Source organism: Lissotriton vulgaris, chromosome 2_1 (genome assembly GCF_964263255.1).
Source record: "Lissotriton vulgaris chromosome 2_1, aLisVul1.2, whole genome shotgun sequence".
Classification (NCBI taxonomy): Eukaryota; Metazoa; Chordata; class Amphibia; order Caudata; family Salamandridae; genus Lissotriton; species Lissotriton vulgaris.
In genome coordinates, this window is record NC_141687.1 from 372,475,129 (window position 1) to 372,492,773 (window position 17,645).

General features: G+C 46.7%; 1 protein-coding gene across 2 annotated transcripts in view; it reads left to right on the forward strand.

The window, feature by feature from the left end:
* Nucleotides 1-17,645, forward strand: part of SMG6 (SMG6 nonsense mediated mRNA decay factor) — a 1,283,123-nt gene that overhangs the window by 304,077 nt on the left and 961,401 nt on the right. For both annotated transcript variants that reach the window (XM_086955188.1, XM_086955187.1), the window contains exon 9: nucleotides 16,587-16,648. In XM_086955188.1, the coding sequence (XP_086811314.1) occupies nucleotides 16,587-16,648 (62 nt within the window). The remainder of the gene's footprint in view (nucleotides 1-16,586; nucleotides 16,649-17,645) is intronic.

A 17,645-nucleotide genomic window follows, 5' to 3' on the forward strand; every position in this document is an offset into this window, starting at 1 on the left:
ATAGTCTGACACCAGTGACCCGGCTGGTCAGGAGATGGGCAATTATGATAGCATGGAAACTAATTAGGTCCCCTGCTCTATAATTTAATAGTAGATCCAGTGGTCTTCCTCAGGTGGCACACCTCTCTTGTCCTGCACATGGTCTTGCTCTCACTTGGCTGTCTCAGCTGCCGTTTGCATCCTGTCACCTCTGTGGTGAGGGAATCCTGCCTCCACACTGACAAAGAGCAGACGAAACATTTACTTCCAGAGTGAAGTAACAAATTTATTCTTAAGAAGAATTTCCCGTACGAAGTTACTGAGCAGGAATGCTTTCCTTATTTGGTGCCATTCTGTTGGCTGCCTCCTCAGTTGCTGATGCTGTGAGCGCCCAGTCATCTGAGACCAGTGTGTGGCGTTGAGGCTGTCAACCTCTGACCGACTGTTATCTGCTGCTGGTGTTTGAATGCCTGATAAGTAGATGCCAACATGTGGTCCTGCTACTAGTCAGCAGGGGCCAGACGAGTGAACGCCCGGCCAACATTCATGTGGGTGCTAGTGCTCTGAGTACCCAGTCAGCAGGGTCCAACTTCTGGTGGTTGTGAGCACGTGTCAGTGCAGGGCAGGCCCAGGTCTTGTGATGACTTGTTTAGTAGCAGACATCTGTTTGATGAGCTGTGAGGGCCTGGTCAACAGAGGTCAGCATCTGGTGCTGCATGGGCCTGGTCAGTATTTGGTGCTGCGAGGGCCTGGTCACCAGAGGCCAGCATCTGGTGTTGCGAGGGCCTGGTCACCAGAGGCCAGCATCTGGTGTTGCGAGGGCCTGCTCACCAGAGGGTAGCATCTGGTGCTGCGAGGGCCTGGTCACCAGAGGCCAGCATCTGGTGCTGCGAGGGCCTGGTCACCAGAGGCCAGCATCTGGTGCTGCGAGGGCCTGGTCACCAGAGGCCAACATCTGGTGCTGCGAGGGCCGGGTCACCAGAGGCCAGCATCTGGTGCTGCGAGGGCCTGGTCACCAGAGGCCAGCATCTGGTGCTGCGAGGGCCTTGTCACCAGAGGCCAGCATCTGGTGCTGCGAGGGCCTGGTCACCAGAGGCCAGCATCTGGTGCTGAGAGGGCCTGGTCACCAGAGGCCAGCATCTGGTGCTGCGAGGGCCTGGTCACCAGAGGCCAGCATCTGGTGCTGCGAGGGCCTGGTCACCAGAGGCCTGCATCTGGTGCTGCGAGGGCCTGGTCACCAGAGGCCAGCATCTGGTGTTGCGAGGGCCTGGTAACCAGAGGCCAGCATCTGGTGCTGCGGGTGCCTGGTCACCCGAGGCCAGCATCTGGTGCTGCGAGGGCCTGGTCACCCGAGGCCAGCATCTGATCCTGCGAGGGCCTGGTCACCCCAGGCCAGCATCTGGTGCTGCGTGGGCCTGGTCACCCGAGGCCAGCATCTGGTGCTGAGAGGGCCTGGTTAGCCGAGGCCAGCATCTGGTGTTGCGGGGGCCTAGTCAGCCGAGGCCAGCATCTGGTGCTGCGAGGGCCTGGTTAGCCGATTCCAGCATCTGGTGTAGCGAGGGCCTGGTCACCCGAGGCCAGCATCTGGTGCTGCGAGGGCCTGGTCACCCGAGGCCAGCATCTGGTGCTGCGTGGGCCTGGTCACCCGAGGCCAGCATCTGGTGCTGCGTGGGCCTGGTTAGCCGAGGCCAGCTTCTGGTGTAGCGAGGGCCTAGTCAGCCGAGGCCAGCATCTGGTGCTGCAAGGGCCTGGTTAGCCGAGGCCAGCATCTGGTGTAGCGAGGGCTTGGTCAGCCGAGGCCAGCATCTGGTGTAGCGAGGGCCTGGTCAGCCGAGGCCAGCATCTGGTGCTGCGAGTGCCTGGTCAGCATAGGCTAGTATCTGGCGCTGTGAGCATCCATTCATCAGAGGCCAGTTTCTAGTCCTGATGCTGTGAAGTTCTGGCCGGCTATTTTTAGCTGCTTGACTTAAAGTGCCTGGAGGTGACACTGGTCTTGGGAGGGCCCGGTTAGTAGCTTCTGGTACGATCAGCACCTGCTAAAGAAATGCCGAACTACCCAGTTAATAGAGTTATACTTGTAGGTGTTCTGACCGTTGGGTTAACAGTGGCCATGTTTGTTGAATCTGAACAATTGGTCACCTGAGGCCAGAATCTGGTGCGATGAGCTGCTAGCTAACAGAGCAGCTCGATATTTTTTGATCTCTGGAGTTTACCCTAGTGGTGTTGGGTTTGTGTGCTCGGTCCCTGGTGCGTGCATTCTCCTTGTGTGCAGTCTTTTGGTGTGCAATGTTTGTGTTTGCGCCCAGGTTGTTCACTGTTTGTATAATACAAGGATATACATGCTGTATCTAATTTGTCCCTGGTTCTGCACTGTATGTACTGCCCCTCTGTGCACACTCCCAGTGCTTAATTTTTGCAGCGGACACTGTGCGTGGCTAGTGTGTGAGCCTTGTGTACATAATGCCCAGTGAGTACACTCTGTGTGTTAAGTGCCAGGGTGTGCACTGCTCGTGTGTTTGGCCCGGGGGCTTTCACAGCCTATGTTTGGGGTCCCAGGATTTATTTATTTATTTGCACACTTGTACCGCGCTAGGAATCGACTCCCTGAGGAGTATCTCCGCGCCTTTGGCATCATCTGAGAGCAAAAAGGGATGCTCTTGGTATGAGATTAGTCACCCGTCGGTGCCCTTTCTGTGCATGTTTGGAGCCTGGGTCCGCAGTTGGTGCCTTGCAAGTTTCTGGGCGAGCTGTGAAGTAATGCTTAATTGTTGGGACTTGCATAGTCTTAGTACTTTGGAGCCTGGCCTGGCCTGGCCTGTGCGCAGTATGTCTCTGTTCTTATTGCCTTGTTTTCATTACCTCTGTAGATAAAGTAATACTGGGTGTTTTTCTCTCATTGTGTAGTGTCCCTGGCTTAATTGTAGATTCAGCTTCCATTACCATCCTAGCTTGCATAAGCCACTGTTTTCTGACCTTCTTGGGGCGCTCGCTTGAACGCCAGTGTTATAATAGCAAGCAGGCATCTTAAGCTGTACTATAGAGAAATTGAGACAAGGGACGCTTTGGGTTTAATTTGCACTTGACGCAGCCCAAGAGAATGGTAGCCTATCCCTCCCTGTGGTCTCTTTCTGTGAAACATTTCCCTTAGTTGTAAACCGCGTGTCATTATAGTATGTGATTTCCCAAAATCCTTTATCGGTATGAAAAATGTAATAGATTTAAACTTAGCAACCATTCCAGGGCCGCCATTGTGCACCAGATTGGACCGGCCAGGAGGCAGAGTAATTGAAATAGATGCGGGACTAGAAGAGCAGACTGCGTGCCAATCTGATTTTGATATGGTGTCCATTTTGGAATAGCCTTAACACACATGTTCTGTGTAGTAGAAGGATAACTGGTAGGAGAAAAATGTCGTAGTGGCAGACTGTTGCAAATTAATTGGAACTAGCCCATACCACCACTTACTCTGATACAGCTGTAGTGATCAGTAGTCAGTTTTCATTTGTTCAAAGATCTTTGGATTCCTGGTATGACCATCCAAATTTTTCATCAGCTAAATGTGCCTAATAAAACTTTGAGTTGAACCAATATTTTCATGTCCTTGAACACTCACTGATGTGCTTTTATATGAACCCCTAAATCTAGCTTCTAGTGGGACCCCCCTAATTAGTGTGTCTCCACGCAGACCCTTTTTGATTTTTGCTGTCAACCTTCCCACTGCTTTAAAATTTCTAAATATTTTGTAGCCATGGCATCAGCGTTTATGCTCAATGTATACTTCTGTGGCCACCTATATAGGCTGCTTATGGGAACATGCAACACACAAACCAGCTACATGGCTAGCAGTTAAATGCTTGCCTCTGACATGGTCGCTGCTGTAGGAAATACTTTTAATTTCCAGCCACCATACCTTTGCCTCTCAAAACAGATCTGGTGAAATTATGTTAAAGGAGAGACGCTGCGCCTTTGAATTTGTTGGTGATACAGACGGGGAGGCTACGATTGAGGACTCCAAGACCCAGAGAGCCACGGGGGCCGCCAGGAGACTGACCCGCCCCTCCTACTCACACCGGGGGCATATTTATACCTCTTGCGTGCGCCTTTGAATTTGTTGGTTATACAGACCGAGAGGCTACGAGTGAGGACTCCAAGACCCAGAGAGCCGCGGGGCCGGCAGGAGAACGCCCCGCCCCTCCTACTCACACCGGGGGCTCCGTCCATCACCACCTCCTTTTGTACCGCTTTGTTCGCCATAAGTTGGCAGGGTATGCTCAGACGTGAGTCCCTTGCTCACTTTGCCACTGGATTCAAGCAAGCCTGGCTGATGACAGCTGTAATGCCAGAAACCGGTCCTAGGAAGCTTGTTTCCGGTCCAGGGAAGGCATGGCTTGGCAGTTTCGGTTGGACTGTTCCCATGAGGCACAGGGTCAGACTGATTTGCATATGGCCATGTCTGAAGTGGGGTGGCAGAGTGGGCTAAAGAACGGTGATGGATTAAACCCAGATCTGTTGACTGGGTGTGAGTGTTTGATTGGTTCAGATGCTCCGTCCATCACCGCCCCCTTTTGTACCGCAGAGAGGAAACAAAGTCTCAGAGAGATTCAGTGAAATCCCATCACTGTGGGTGACGTATAAGTGGAATGCTTGAGTTGGTTGGCTGGCGAGTATATCTTTATCTAATATACCAATACTAAAGACCATCTACGGACCATGATGTACAACATAGTTATTCTGATCCTATTCACCAATGGCAAAGCTAAGATGGCAGCTCTCGTAAGAGGTATCATCTGAGCCATGCGCTTGACAGAGAAGTTGGGGATATCTAGGGTCAAAACTGTTCTAATTGCTTAAACACACACATCTAGCGTGACATACTGTACAGAACAGCTTTTATAAGTCAGACACAGCACAGATAAGCTGTACAGTTTAGTATTACCATCCACACAACTACATAAGCCCACCTACTGAAAACATTAACAGAACTCCTTACGCAAACCCAAGAAAATCCAGACCGATCAGTACATGGATAACAATTCACCTGAACACCACTACTAACTCTAGTACTGCACTCAAAACAGCACATACTGGGTGATGGCAAGACAAAGAACCGCAGACCACTGTAAAGCTTTAGGAAGAGCTTCTGCCACACCCTATAAACCTTACAACCCATCGAATTATTCTTTACCAATTACAAACAAAAACTGAATTACAAGCAGCTTGTTAACCCCTTCACTGCTAGGCCTCCCCGTGATAAGCCTTTTTTTTTTTTTTGCTATTTGGGGCAGTTTGCGCTTAGACCTCTGTAACTTTTTGACCACATAAGGTTTCCTTGCCAAATTTGCGTCCTTTTCTTCCAACATCATGGGGATTCTAAAGGTACCCAGGCTTTGTGGATTCCCCTGGAGGGGACCCAGAAATTAGCCAAAATACAGCTACATTTTGGTGTTTTTGGGGGAAAGTGGGAAAAAAGTGCTGCAAATGAAAGTGGCTGTGTTTTCCCTGCAAATGGTATCAACAAAGGGTTTGTGGGGCTGAAATCACAATTTCCCAGCTTTCAGCAACTGACAGACTTTTGTCCGAAAACCAACATTTTATACACAGGTTTGGTTTTTACTGGGAGATAGCCTATTTTTGCTATTTTTTGTACTTTCAACCTTATTCCAGTTAATGGTAGAAATGGGTATGAAAGCACTAATGGATCATGGAAAGCTATACATTTCAGTAAAGTAGACATAATTCTGAATCCAGCAAGGGGTCATTTGTGTAGATCCTTCATGGTTTCTTTATAGTAATAATAGTTGAAAATAGGAAAAATTGAAAATGCGTTGATAAAAAGTGCCATTTGTGCCAACTTATTTTACCTGTAACTTCTTCTAAATATGACAGATGTTGGAAAACAATATACCGTTACACCCGCTGGACCTTTCGTGTTGTGGGGATATATTGGACTTGTAGGTTCAACCAGAACCCGACAAACCCAGAGCTAATTACTAAGCGGTGTCTTGCAATGGTTTTTTTATTGTGTACTGGGAATATTGCAATTCATTTGGGAAAATATATACAGTGAAAAATCGGGATGAAAGACACCTATGTATTTCTGAAATTGGAACAAAAAATAGAGTTTAGAAACAGTAGGTATTTGCACATTCCCAAAATTGGGAGTATCCATACTAGCATCAGAATTATAGGACATTTTTCAAAGTGACCTCTTTTTTACACATTGTCTTTCATTTGGAAGGCAGAAATGCATCGAAAGTCAATAGGTAATAACAGTTGCTCTACAATTCTGTGTTACCCTAAGTCTCCCAATAAAAATGGTACCTCACTTGTGCAGGTAGGCCTAGTGGCCGCAGTAGGAAATGGCCCAAAACTCAACTTGGAGACACTTCATTTTACCGTGAGAACTGACCCTTTTTTTTGCAAAGTGCCTAGCTGTAGATTGTGAACTCTAGCCCTGCCAGCACCTAGGGAAACTTAGCAAATCTATACATTTTTGAAAAATAGACACATGGGGAGTCCAGCGAGGTATGGCTTGCGTGGACCCCATCCCCCCGCCCCCCTACGTTTTCCTACCCAGAATCCCCTGGAAACCTCCAATAGAGTTGAAAAAAACACCCTTTTCCTCAAATTTCTGTGTATGAAAGTTCTAGAATCTGCATGGATCCACAAATTTCCTACCATCCAGCGTTCCCCTAGGTCTCCCGATAAAAATGGTGCCTCTCGTGTGGGTGGGTCTCACACACCACCAGCCGAGCACCCTCCCACCCACACTGCCAGCCAAGCATCATACCACCCACACTGCCAGCCATGAGCCTGCCCACTCACACTGCCAGCCAAGCGCCTGCCCCAACACACTGCCAGTCAAGCGCCAGCCCATCCACACCGCCAGCCTGCGCATACTGCCAGCCAAGCACCAGTCCACGCACACCGCCAGCCAAGCAGCAGTCCACGCACACCGCCAGCCAAGCACCAGGCCACACATACCGTCATTAAAAAAAATGTAACAAGAAAGAAAACACAAGCCAATTGCAACTAGATACAACAAACAACAGCAGTAACTAAAGACATCATTCTAATGCTACCTGTGAAACTGAACAACAACTATATGAAACCATACAGACCAGGCAGTACACTATTAGACTCACGGTTGCTCCCATAAACTCTTTTGCGTGTGATACAATCTGAAACATGTGGGCATACACAGCCCAGGATTAGAATGACAAGCGGCACAGTGCATACTACGCTCCTTCCGCGTAACTCTTCGCAAGCAGACTCTACATCTCCTACAGGGATTGTATTTTTTGGGCATGGGAGGAAATAAATCAGGAACGTGGCGATCTTTCAATCTAGCCACATCCTCCACCTTGGAACACTTGGAACACTTGTCTGTTCCACTACAACAAGGCTGCCTATCACATTCTCCTGATACTGAACAAAAGTCATCTTTGATGCAGGAGAACACTCCTTGAACACAATAAAAGCATTACAAGTTACTATAAGAGATGGATGGCCAACTTATTAAACCAAATATAAGCCTTACTAACAGCAGTGTAAGGTTCCAACCTCTGATCTACTCTATCAACACCACCCATGTGCTTATTGCAGTCTACAATGCACATAGGTTTGCGCACTTCAGCAACCTGACTCCAAACAATCACAGGTGAAGTACTCTCATCATGGATAGTAGTCAGCTTGTACACATCCCTCCTGTCCACGAATTTCACAGCTAGTAGCTCCTCACTACACAAGGCACTGCGCTGTCCCATCTGAAGTTTTTTGCAAACAAGCTCTTTTGGGTAACCTTTACGGTTAGAGAGGGTTGTGCCACAAGCAACAGTGTCCCCTTTGAACAATTCCTTAAACAATTACACAGCAGTGTAGACGTTATCAAGGCACAAATGGTGAACTCTGTTAAACAGTCCTCTAGCAAGATCCCACACAATTTTCTCTGAAACTCCAAAAGTGGACAGATAACCAGGGGGGTCAATAGTGGAATCTCTACCAGTGTACACCTGGAAATTGACACATCCTGTCCTACTCTCAGACAACATATACATCTTAATTCCATAATGTGCCCTCTTGCTAGGAATGTACTGCCTAAAAAACAAACGGCCCTTGATCAGGACCAAAGACTCATCAACAGCTATTTCTTTCCCTGGAGTATAGATCTGTGAAAATCGAGCTACAAAGTGATCAAGAACAGGCCAAATTTTTAAAAAACGGCCACAGTCGGGGTGATCTCGTGGCAACGCCAAAGCATTATCAACAAAATGCAGCATCCGAAGCAAAAGTAAATACCAATCACTACTCATAATTGCAGGAAATATGGCCGTTGCTATCAAGGGACTGGTAGACCAATATGATGCCATGGACGGCTTCCTTATCAAGCCCATCAAAAATATCAAACCCAAAAACTTCTTGATGTCATCCAGATTTGTGGGAGTCCACCAGGCAGCTCTAGAGCGGGGCCTAAGTCTGGCACTGTTGTCCCTCAAAAACTGTTCAGCATACATATTAGTCTGCTCAACAATCTCAGCCAAAAATACATCATCCATAAACTACTAAAAAAAACTGTATAGGCAAACAAAATTCACAATCCACTCTACACCTGCATCACCACTAAACGCAGGCAACACTGGCTGCACCATGTTTTGATCAACCCAGAGTCCAGCACTTCCAGTGGAAAGCCTTGCAGCCTCAGGCTGCAATCCTGATGTCTCTTGCTGCACCATCGACAGATCAGTGTCCTCCTCCAAAACAAGCACTTTATCTGCACTGAGAGTAGCTTCATCTGCACTGAGAGTAGCTACATCATCAGATGATTCCTCGTGGTCAGAAAACTCACTGCAAGAATCTTATACTCCCTCCTTTCGCTCAAACAAACTGTCAGTCTCATAATCGTGCTCAGAGGAAGATTCAAAAAGCATACCAACCACCTGCTTAGCAGTAATTCGACGGCTAGCCATAATCCTTACTAATAAAGGTAACTTGTCAAAAAGTCAACAACTACAAACACTTTGTAAAATAAGTAATAAACAAAATGTGGCATTATCACAAATTCCACACACTTGCCAGAAGCAACTAGACTTACCACCAACTACTCTGCACAGACACAGTAAGAATCAACAATATCCCACTAAAAAAATAAAATTACACGTAAGACAACGCAAAACACTTCACAAAGAATTTCATGCTCAAAACACTAACTAAATATGCTGCCATTATGACACCACTTACAAAAAAATCATTCATGCTTGACATTAATACTCATTTGGAGTAAATACAACAAAAATGGTTTTCTTACCAAATTAATGCAACTACGCAAAACTACAGAACAACCACTGCCGAAACCGCAATCAAAAATTAAAAGCTGTGGACTGGAATAAAACGGAGAAAAAACATTACAATCACATATGCAAATAATGCACCAGTCCACACACAATCCACCAGCCAAGCTAATGGGTACGGGGGGGCCTAAGAGTATAAATAAAATATTCACCACTGTACAAGGGGAGCAACCCTTGCCCAAGAGGCCACTCCCCAACATCAACATTTAAAAAACCCTGTGTCTAGTGGCTCCTGCCCCCTTGGCGATAGATGGGCCTAAAAACATACTGCGGATCTGCCACCCAAAGAGGGCAGAAATGGCCACAATCATACTCCCATAAAGGGGAGTGACCCTTGTCCAAGGGGCCGCTCCCCAACATCCCAAAAACTGAATCCCTGGTGGCCTAGTGGCCAGACAAAAAAATCAGCCAAACAGTCAAATTCCAGGTGGTCATGTGGGCTTGATTAAAAACAAAAACCACACAAATGGCATCAGGGGAAAAGAAAACCCTTTCTTTTCCCCCGATTCCTCTTTGGTTTAAATGCCCCCCTCCCCTCTCCTCCTGACGCACTGGAAGGGAATGGCTTCCAGTGCATCCGGTATCCTCTAATGACGACAGCGCTCTGATGTCATTCGATGACATTGAGGTGGCGGTGGTTGGGTGGGCAGGGAACTACAACGAATCCAAAACGCCTCAGCCAGGCTCATATTAGACATCCCACGCAACGAACACATCTCTGGTCACCTTAAAGACCTCCACTGGCTACCCGTCAATAAGAGGATTACTTTCCGACTGCTTACCCACGCACACAAATCACTCTACGACATCGGACCAGAGTGCCTCAACTCTCGACTGTCCTTTTATACCCCCTCCCGCCAACTTCGCTCTTCCAGCCAAGCCTTCGCCACTGTACCTCGCATCAACAAGACCTCCATGGGAGGCAGATCCTTCTCATACCTGGCTGCCAAAACATGGAACTCACTCCCAGCTTACCTTCGCCTCACCCAGAATCACCTAGCGTTCAGAAAGCAGCTTAAAACGTGGATATTTGACAAATAATCCTCCTCCCCTTCCTAAGCGCCTTGAAACCCTCTGGGTATGTAGTGCGCTATATAAATGTTATGACTTGACTTGACTTGTGGGGGCACCTTAAAAGGCGACCCACGGGGTAGCGCCAGCGTTTCCCCCATGGATGAGTGCTAGGACGGCCAGATGCTGTCCGACGCCCACGCCCACCGTGACATCGGACGGCTCCCGGACGTCCGGCGCATGGAAAGGGTTAACTCAAGGAGACTGCGGTCAGCGTTGGAATCCTTGAAGTCAGAGCGAGGAGTTAAAGAAGAGAGAGGTGGACAAGACAGGAGTAAGTGTAATGAATAGTACAGGTGGGAAGCGTGTGAACAGTATAAGACTGGGTAGGGTAGTATGAATGAGGATGAAGAATGTACGGGGGAGGTGAACAGTACTAAATGTAGAAGTATCAGCAGTACAGAAGGGAGGAGGGTGAGCAATGAACCAGAATGATATAGGGCGTGATGGAGTAGTAAACCATTCGCAAAAGGAAATGAGTGCTTTGTCAGTTCTTCCCCTTTAAAATTGTGAAAAAATATATATAATTGTGTTGGCGAATACTCTGACAAACTTTAAAAATAGTAAACTTTCTTTTTTACATCCAGCCCCATTTCTTTTAGGGACAACGGTCTGCTTTTTTAAAGTTTGTATTAATGAAAGGTGATCAAGGAGATGGGGGTCTGCTGACAATAACAAGCTATCATCTTTGTAATGGTCATCAAACAGAGTAAGTCGTAATTTGCGACCTACTTCATTAATATTCATGAGTTAGATCGGATTACGATCTACTCCTAATCAGAAATGTATGAACCGACCTATTAGTACGCAAGTTGGTTCATACGATTTTTTACTGTTCACAAATTGCACCCAGTTTTTTTTATCTACCAGTCATTGGTAATTTGGCCTCCGGTTTTTATAATCACTTGGCTGAAGTGGGCATTCATTCCCTTGTGATAAAGCGCACAGGGCACAGAACTTAACGAAACATGCATACAGAACACAGTGGGCCACTACGATCGTTCCCCAAGAAAGACATACTGGTTAGCAGAGGCAAACTATTCTGGCACTTCACACTATTCTCGAAAGACAAGCTTTGTGGTGTAGTCTACCTGCTGCCATTATAGAGAAAACGGCAAGAAGAAGAGAGGCCAAAAGAAAAGGTAGGCTTGGCGTGTAATTGCATGGAGTGAAATAAAGCGATTAAATAATGTCCACCAAATGGAGGACACGGACAAGATACTTAGTGGGTCAATAGGAGAAAAACAAGTGACAAATTGTGCAATTTAAACCTGTTGGACAAACTTTTTTTTTAACCATTTTATTGCATTTTCTCAATAATATTATTCAATGCAACACATTGACATAATGCATTGACAGTATGAGGACAAACTTTATAGAACAAGCATATTTTTGCAGATTTGACACTGCACTGTTCATAGGCTACCCATCGTGATCTTTAAAATACAGATTGAGTGCACTGACAACTAAAAAACTGTTTCTTTCAATTTGAATCCAAAGCACATAAGACATGTTTTCATAAAGTTATTTCAAGACAACACTCTTTTTGCCAATTCCCTGATTCCTTCTGTGCCGGACACGGACAGTTTGCTTTTGAAATATTGCCCCATTTATGACTGAAGGCACAATGTACTTTACCCTATTGGATGTAGCAAAATATTCATGGGTGAGGCTGCCCTTGCGTACAGGTCTCAAAATATTAAGCCTATTGCAGAGCCTAGTTTGAGCCTGTGGTTGCAGGTGGAGCTCACTTAAACAGAATTTTTTCCTCATCAATCTTTGTTCCAGAACAAGAGCGAGAAAAACACAAAACCGAGAAAGTTGAAAGAGAAAGATGAAAAATTATGACAAAGCGAGATAGCAATAATGAAAACGAACCTTCAAGAGTGAGATAAGGGGGCAGGCAGTGCCTGATGGTAGATGAACACACAACATCATGGATGCCAGTACTGATACCAAGTCAACAACTCACATCATGATCACACTGTTCACTTGATATGACATATGTTTTTATTTTTTTATTTACTTATTATTGTTGTTTCATATTAGTTTATCAGAATTGTTCAAATGTATTATTCATCCAGTGTATCATCAATTTAACAAAAACATAACACAACATAGAGACACAACTGCATTACAACAATTAAATGACATTCATTGAACATGGAACCAAACAAAAACTGTTTTTTGACTTTACATTCATTTGAAGCACATAATATAAAGATTGTATTAGCTCTGGTTTTGGACTTTCTAGAGCTATTTTCTCTTTTACTCCAATGCTTCCAAAAACTCACTAGTTTAGAAACACAACAGTCGACGCGTTTCAACCCCTTTTTCATTTCTCACCGGGTTCTCCTCAGGACTCAGAACATGCATAGAATAATTGTTGTTTTATAGTTGTCTCTATGTTGTGTTAAGTTTTGTAAAATTGATGTTACACTGGATAAATAATTTATTCTAACAATTCCGATAAACTAATATGAAACAACAAGAAGTAAATGAAAAAATAAAAACATATGGTAATATCAAGTGAATAGTGTTATCATGATGTGAGTTGTTTAATTGGTATCAGTACTGGCATGCATGATGTTGTGTGATTGTTAAGCAAGCCAAGCCTTACTGATTAACCCCTTGGCTGCTGGCCCGTTTCCGCCACTGTGCGGTAAACAAACGAACAGGGCGGGGCCGTGACGAACCCCAGCCGTCATCAGCACACGAGCACCGTGGAGCGTGACGGCTGGGGTTCGTCACCAGCATGCAAGGGGTTAAGGGCCTAACCCTTTCTTGTTGATGGTAGATGAAAGCGGCACTTAGTATAAACAAGCCTAGGGAGTCTTGGTATTCAGCTCTCCTGACATTTGAAATTACCGGGCTGGGATTCTGAGCAGAACTTTGGGCCCAGCCTTTATTATTTTTTGAATTAAGGACTGCTTTGTGGAGCACAACACGTGAAGTTGGGGTAAATAACAGTTAAATCACAGGTTTATTTCCTCAAATGCCATTCCTTTTTCCATAGTTAATTGTGTGCCAATTAGTTGGTAATATTACTGCATGTAAGTGCACTGCCACACACCTGTGCTACACTAAAAGATTCCAATGGTTATTATTAGCATGCCACATTGAGCAGTTCCCATATTAGTAAGCATATTGAGCCACATTCATCGGGAATGCACCAGGCTGTTATCGACAAGCTGGCAAAAAGGTTGTCTTGTAGAGCGTATAATGGGCAGAGTTGCCATTATCAATGGCAGCGGTCTAGTAAACTACAGATACAAAGTTCTTTTTTAAGATTTGTCCAATTCCAAGTCCCTGTAGAGTTAGACCGAATCAAAGGCAAGGGAGAGATCAAATAATAAGCATGCCTGTACTCAATTTGAATCCATTCCAGTGTTTAAATCAACCAGTGTGTAAGTCAGTGCTGCTTACGTGAATATAGATGAGCGAAGCACTCTGTAGTTTAAATACCTTTTTCAAATCAGTTGGGAAATCTCAAGGCAGCGTGCTACAGTGGTGGCACGTTTGTCTGAACCATGCCCTGAACTAAACCAACCTATTTTAAGTCACATTGACTTTTCCACTATGCACATGTGCTCAATGCTGTTCCCTGATTTCTCCTCCTGTACCCAATAAACACTAACTCCCAGCTTAGCCCCACAGCCTCAGACTGACCCTTAATCCCTCACCATCCCCTGAAGCCTCAGCCCTGATCTCCCTCCTTTCGCCATTCCTCTCCCCTCTTGCACTGGCCACATATTTACAGATGAAACTGACTAGGTATCTAGATCTGTGTAAAGAACAGGTATTCTGCAGGTGCCTTTGTAGAAATGTGCATATTCATGAATGTTGGGTAATTTTTAGATCTCGCCTGTGACAGAGCACGTGCTGCTTATGCGTGCACTCTCGCTTGCAAGACAGATTTTATACAACAATAGGCTTTGCCAATGCGTGTTATGTTTGCAGCATAAGAGGTATGCTCATGTGAGTGCTGGGTGATTGTGAATAGTGTGAGAGCAATGAGTGCAGGGTGGGTGGTGTGAGCGATGTAAATGCAGAGTTAGTGATGTGCGTGCTGGGTGACCAGTGTACCTGTGTGAGTGCAGGGTGAGTGGCGAGGGTGAAGGCTAAGCTGTGGAAGTGAGCGCATGGATAGAAAAGTTAGTGTAGGGTGAATGCTGTGTCCCTGTGAGTTCTGGCAGACTTTTGTGACTGTATGCAATAAATGTGAGCTGCATGAGTGATGGGTGAATGCAGTGCCTGTGTGAGTGCAGGAAGAGAGAAGGGAAGGCAGGGTGAGTGGCATGAGTGCAGGATGAGTGATGTGCCCATGTGAGTGACCAGAATGCCAGAGGAAGTGCAGGATGAGTTTTATGCCCATATTAAAGTAGAGTGAGTGCAGGGTGAGGGTTGTGCTCCTTTGAGGTTAGGTGCAAGTGAAAGTGCAGAGGAGGAAGAATGAATGCATGGTGACTGATATGCTTTTTTGAGACTGAGTACAGGGTGAGTGGTGAGACTGTAAGGTGAGCATTAAGAGTGACAGGTGTGTGGAGTGTCATGTGAATGCAGGGTAAACGACTTGTGCATGTTGAACTGCGTGAGTGCATGGTGAGTGGTGTGATTACAGTGTGATTGCTATGAATGCAGGGCAGAGGCGCAACTAGAGTCAAATTTCGGGGGGGGCTAAGAAAAAATTGGGGGAGGGGTGCTGAATCTTTAAGCAATAGGCAGAGTGGAGCTGCAGGGGCTCTTAGAAAGGGTGAAACAGCAAGGCCTCATTAACATGCTAATGGTCTTTTAAAGACGTGCTCAGTGCGGCGGTGTGTGTGCGTGCCCGGGAAGCTCTCATCCCGGGCTGCCACACACCAAGGTGGGGGGTATCTGAAGCCCTTTGAGTCCAATGGGTGTTGCGCGCCTGGTGCAGGGTGAGAGTGACAGTTGAGTGGAGTGTTATGTGAGTGCAGGTTGAGTGGTGTGCCCCTGTAGGGGCAGGGTAAGAGGAGGGCGAATGGCGTGAGTACATGGTGATCGTTGTAAATAGTGTGATCGCTGAGAGTGCAAGGTGAGCATTGAGAATGATGAGTTAATTAGTAGTCTGAATGTAGGCCAGACACTCTGAGTAACTCAGCATGGCTATTATCCAGGATAGCGAGTGGTGTCTCAAATGTAATTTCTATTATGCCATCGATCAAGGATGGATGGCGGAGGAAATAAATAATTTGTGGGTCATGCAGCAAATGTTGAGACTATTGATATGCCTTGATTTGTGGTGTATTGATATACCTTGATTTGTGGTGTATTGATGTACCTTGATTTGTGGTGTATTGATGTACCTTGATTTGTGATGTATTGATATGCCTTGAAAGTGGGGACGCAGGGGCTCCGGGAACCAGTGAAGAAACAACAAAGCCTCGTTAGCAAGTAAATGGTCTTTTATAGACCTGTGAAATAATCGAGTGCGACTGCGAAAAGTCGCCGGCCCAGCCAGCCCACAGCAGCTCAGGAGGGTGGGGGGGCGGGGGTGGGAGGTCTGTGTGTATCCGTGTCTGTGCAGCTGCCTGAGCCCGGGCTTACACGCTGGTACACGAGGGGGGCATTCGGCACCGTCATGAGGCGGACGTTCAGCAGTTCCAGTCTTTCCAGCCAGCAGCACCGAGTTTGCTGAGAGTTTTGCAAGTTCCATAGTAAGCATGAACTTTGTAAGCCCAGCATACTAAGTGCTGTAGAAAATAAGCAGGACTGGATGAAAGCCAGCCTCGGGCCTGATAACAGCAAGCGTAGTCTTAAAAGTGAGTGCTGTAGGATCTGGGCGGGATTTGTGAACCTCAACGTAAAGAATATTGCTGGTCTGCACTTAGCGTGGTATCACAGTGCCGTTGAGCTCCGTGCTGCTTCTGGACGGCCGGCTTGCTTCTGGCAGCCAGGTGCTGTTTCGAGGGGCCAGAGCCAAGTTGCGTGGGGAATGTGTGCTCGGCAGTCACCAGAGGGTGATGTAAGCCCAGCAGTCAAACCTCCTGCGCCCATCTCCTGTTCTTTGGCATGTTACTCTTCTTCTGTGTGTGTGCGTGACCCCTGGCATGTCCATGCTCTCCCCATCCCTATCCCGGCCCAGGTTATCCGCTCTGCAGGGACCCCGAGTGCTTGTTTGCAGAATATGGGGGAGGCTCATTGTTCTTACTTTTCCTTCCCCTACAGCTGAACAAGAGGTTCCTGCTCAGTTTCCTGCATGCCCATGGGAAGCTCTTCACCAGGGTCGGGTAAGTCTTCTGGACGTGGCTGTCTTTTTCCTACATTATGCATCGCTCTGGAATCTGACGATGAGCGCAGCCAGGCTGATGTGTTACTCATGGCACAGTGTGAACCTTCCCAGGCCCCCACTCTCTGGACTTACATTTCATTGTCCCTGACGCTCTCTGTTTTCAGGCGCCCTGTCTCTTCTCGTCTGTCTCACATGTGTCTTGTCTCTTACCTCTGCCTCACTGGTTCTGATGTGCTCCCCTCTTACCTGCCTCTCATCCTTGTACTGTGCAAAGTGTCGTGTTCCCCTCTTCCCTTTGGCCCTTCTGTGTGCTTGGTAAGTTCTGTTCTACCATGCGTGTGCTGTACAAGGTTCCAGGCTTCGCTCTTACCTGTGCCCGATCCGTGAGCTGTATAAAGTGTTCTGTTCTCCTTTTGCCATTGTTTCCACCATGTGTTGTGCATGGTTCTGGGTTTCTGTCTTGCCTGTTCCACGTTGGTGGTGCTGTAATCCCCTCGTAATCACGTGGATGCTATACAGTGTGCCATAATGTCCATCTACCTGTGTCATACATCAATGCTGTGTAAGGTGACACGCTCCGTGTTACTGTCGTGCTTATGTTCTGCTCCAGTCTCTTTTGCAGCTCTACATTGCTTTCCTTTACCTGGCTTATGAATGTGCCGAACAAGGTTCTGTGCTCCTCACATACAGGTTCCCATCCTCATGCTGGACTAGGTTCTGCGCTTCTCTCACAGCTGTGCCTCACTGGTGATGGTATGATCTCCTGTGCCTCATCCGTCTCTTGTACAAAGTGCTGTGCTTCTCTTACCTGTGCCCCATATTGCACTATAAACAGTGTTGTGCTCTCCTCTAACCCATGTCTCGCCTGTGTGCTGTACAAGGTTCTGTGCTTTTCTCACCTCTGACGTCCGATCTTAGATGCTTGCTTCTTTCTTCTCTAAATCGTTGTAGATGTCTGCTTTTGCTTTAATGCATGCTTAGACTGGCCAAATTCC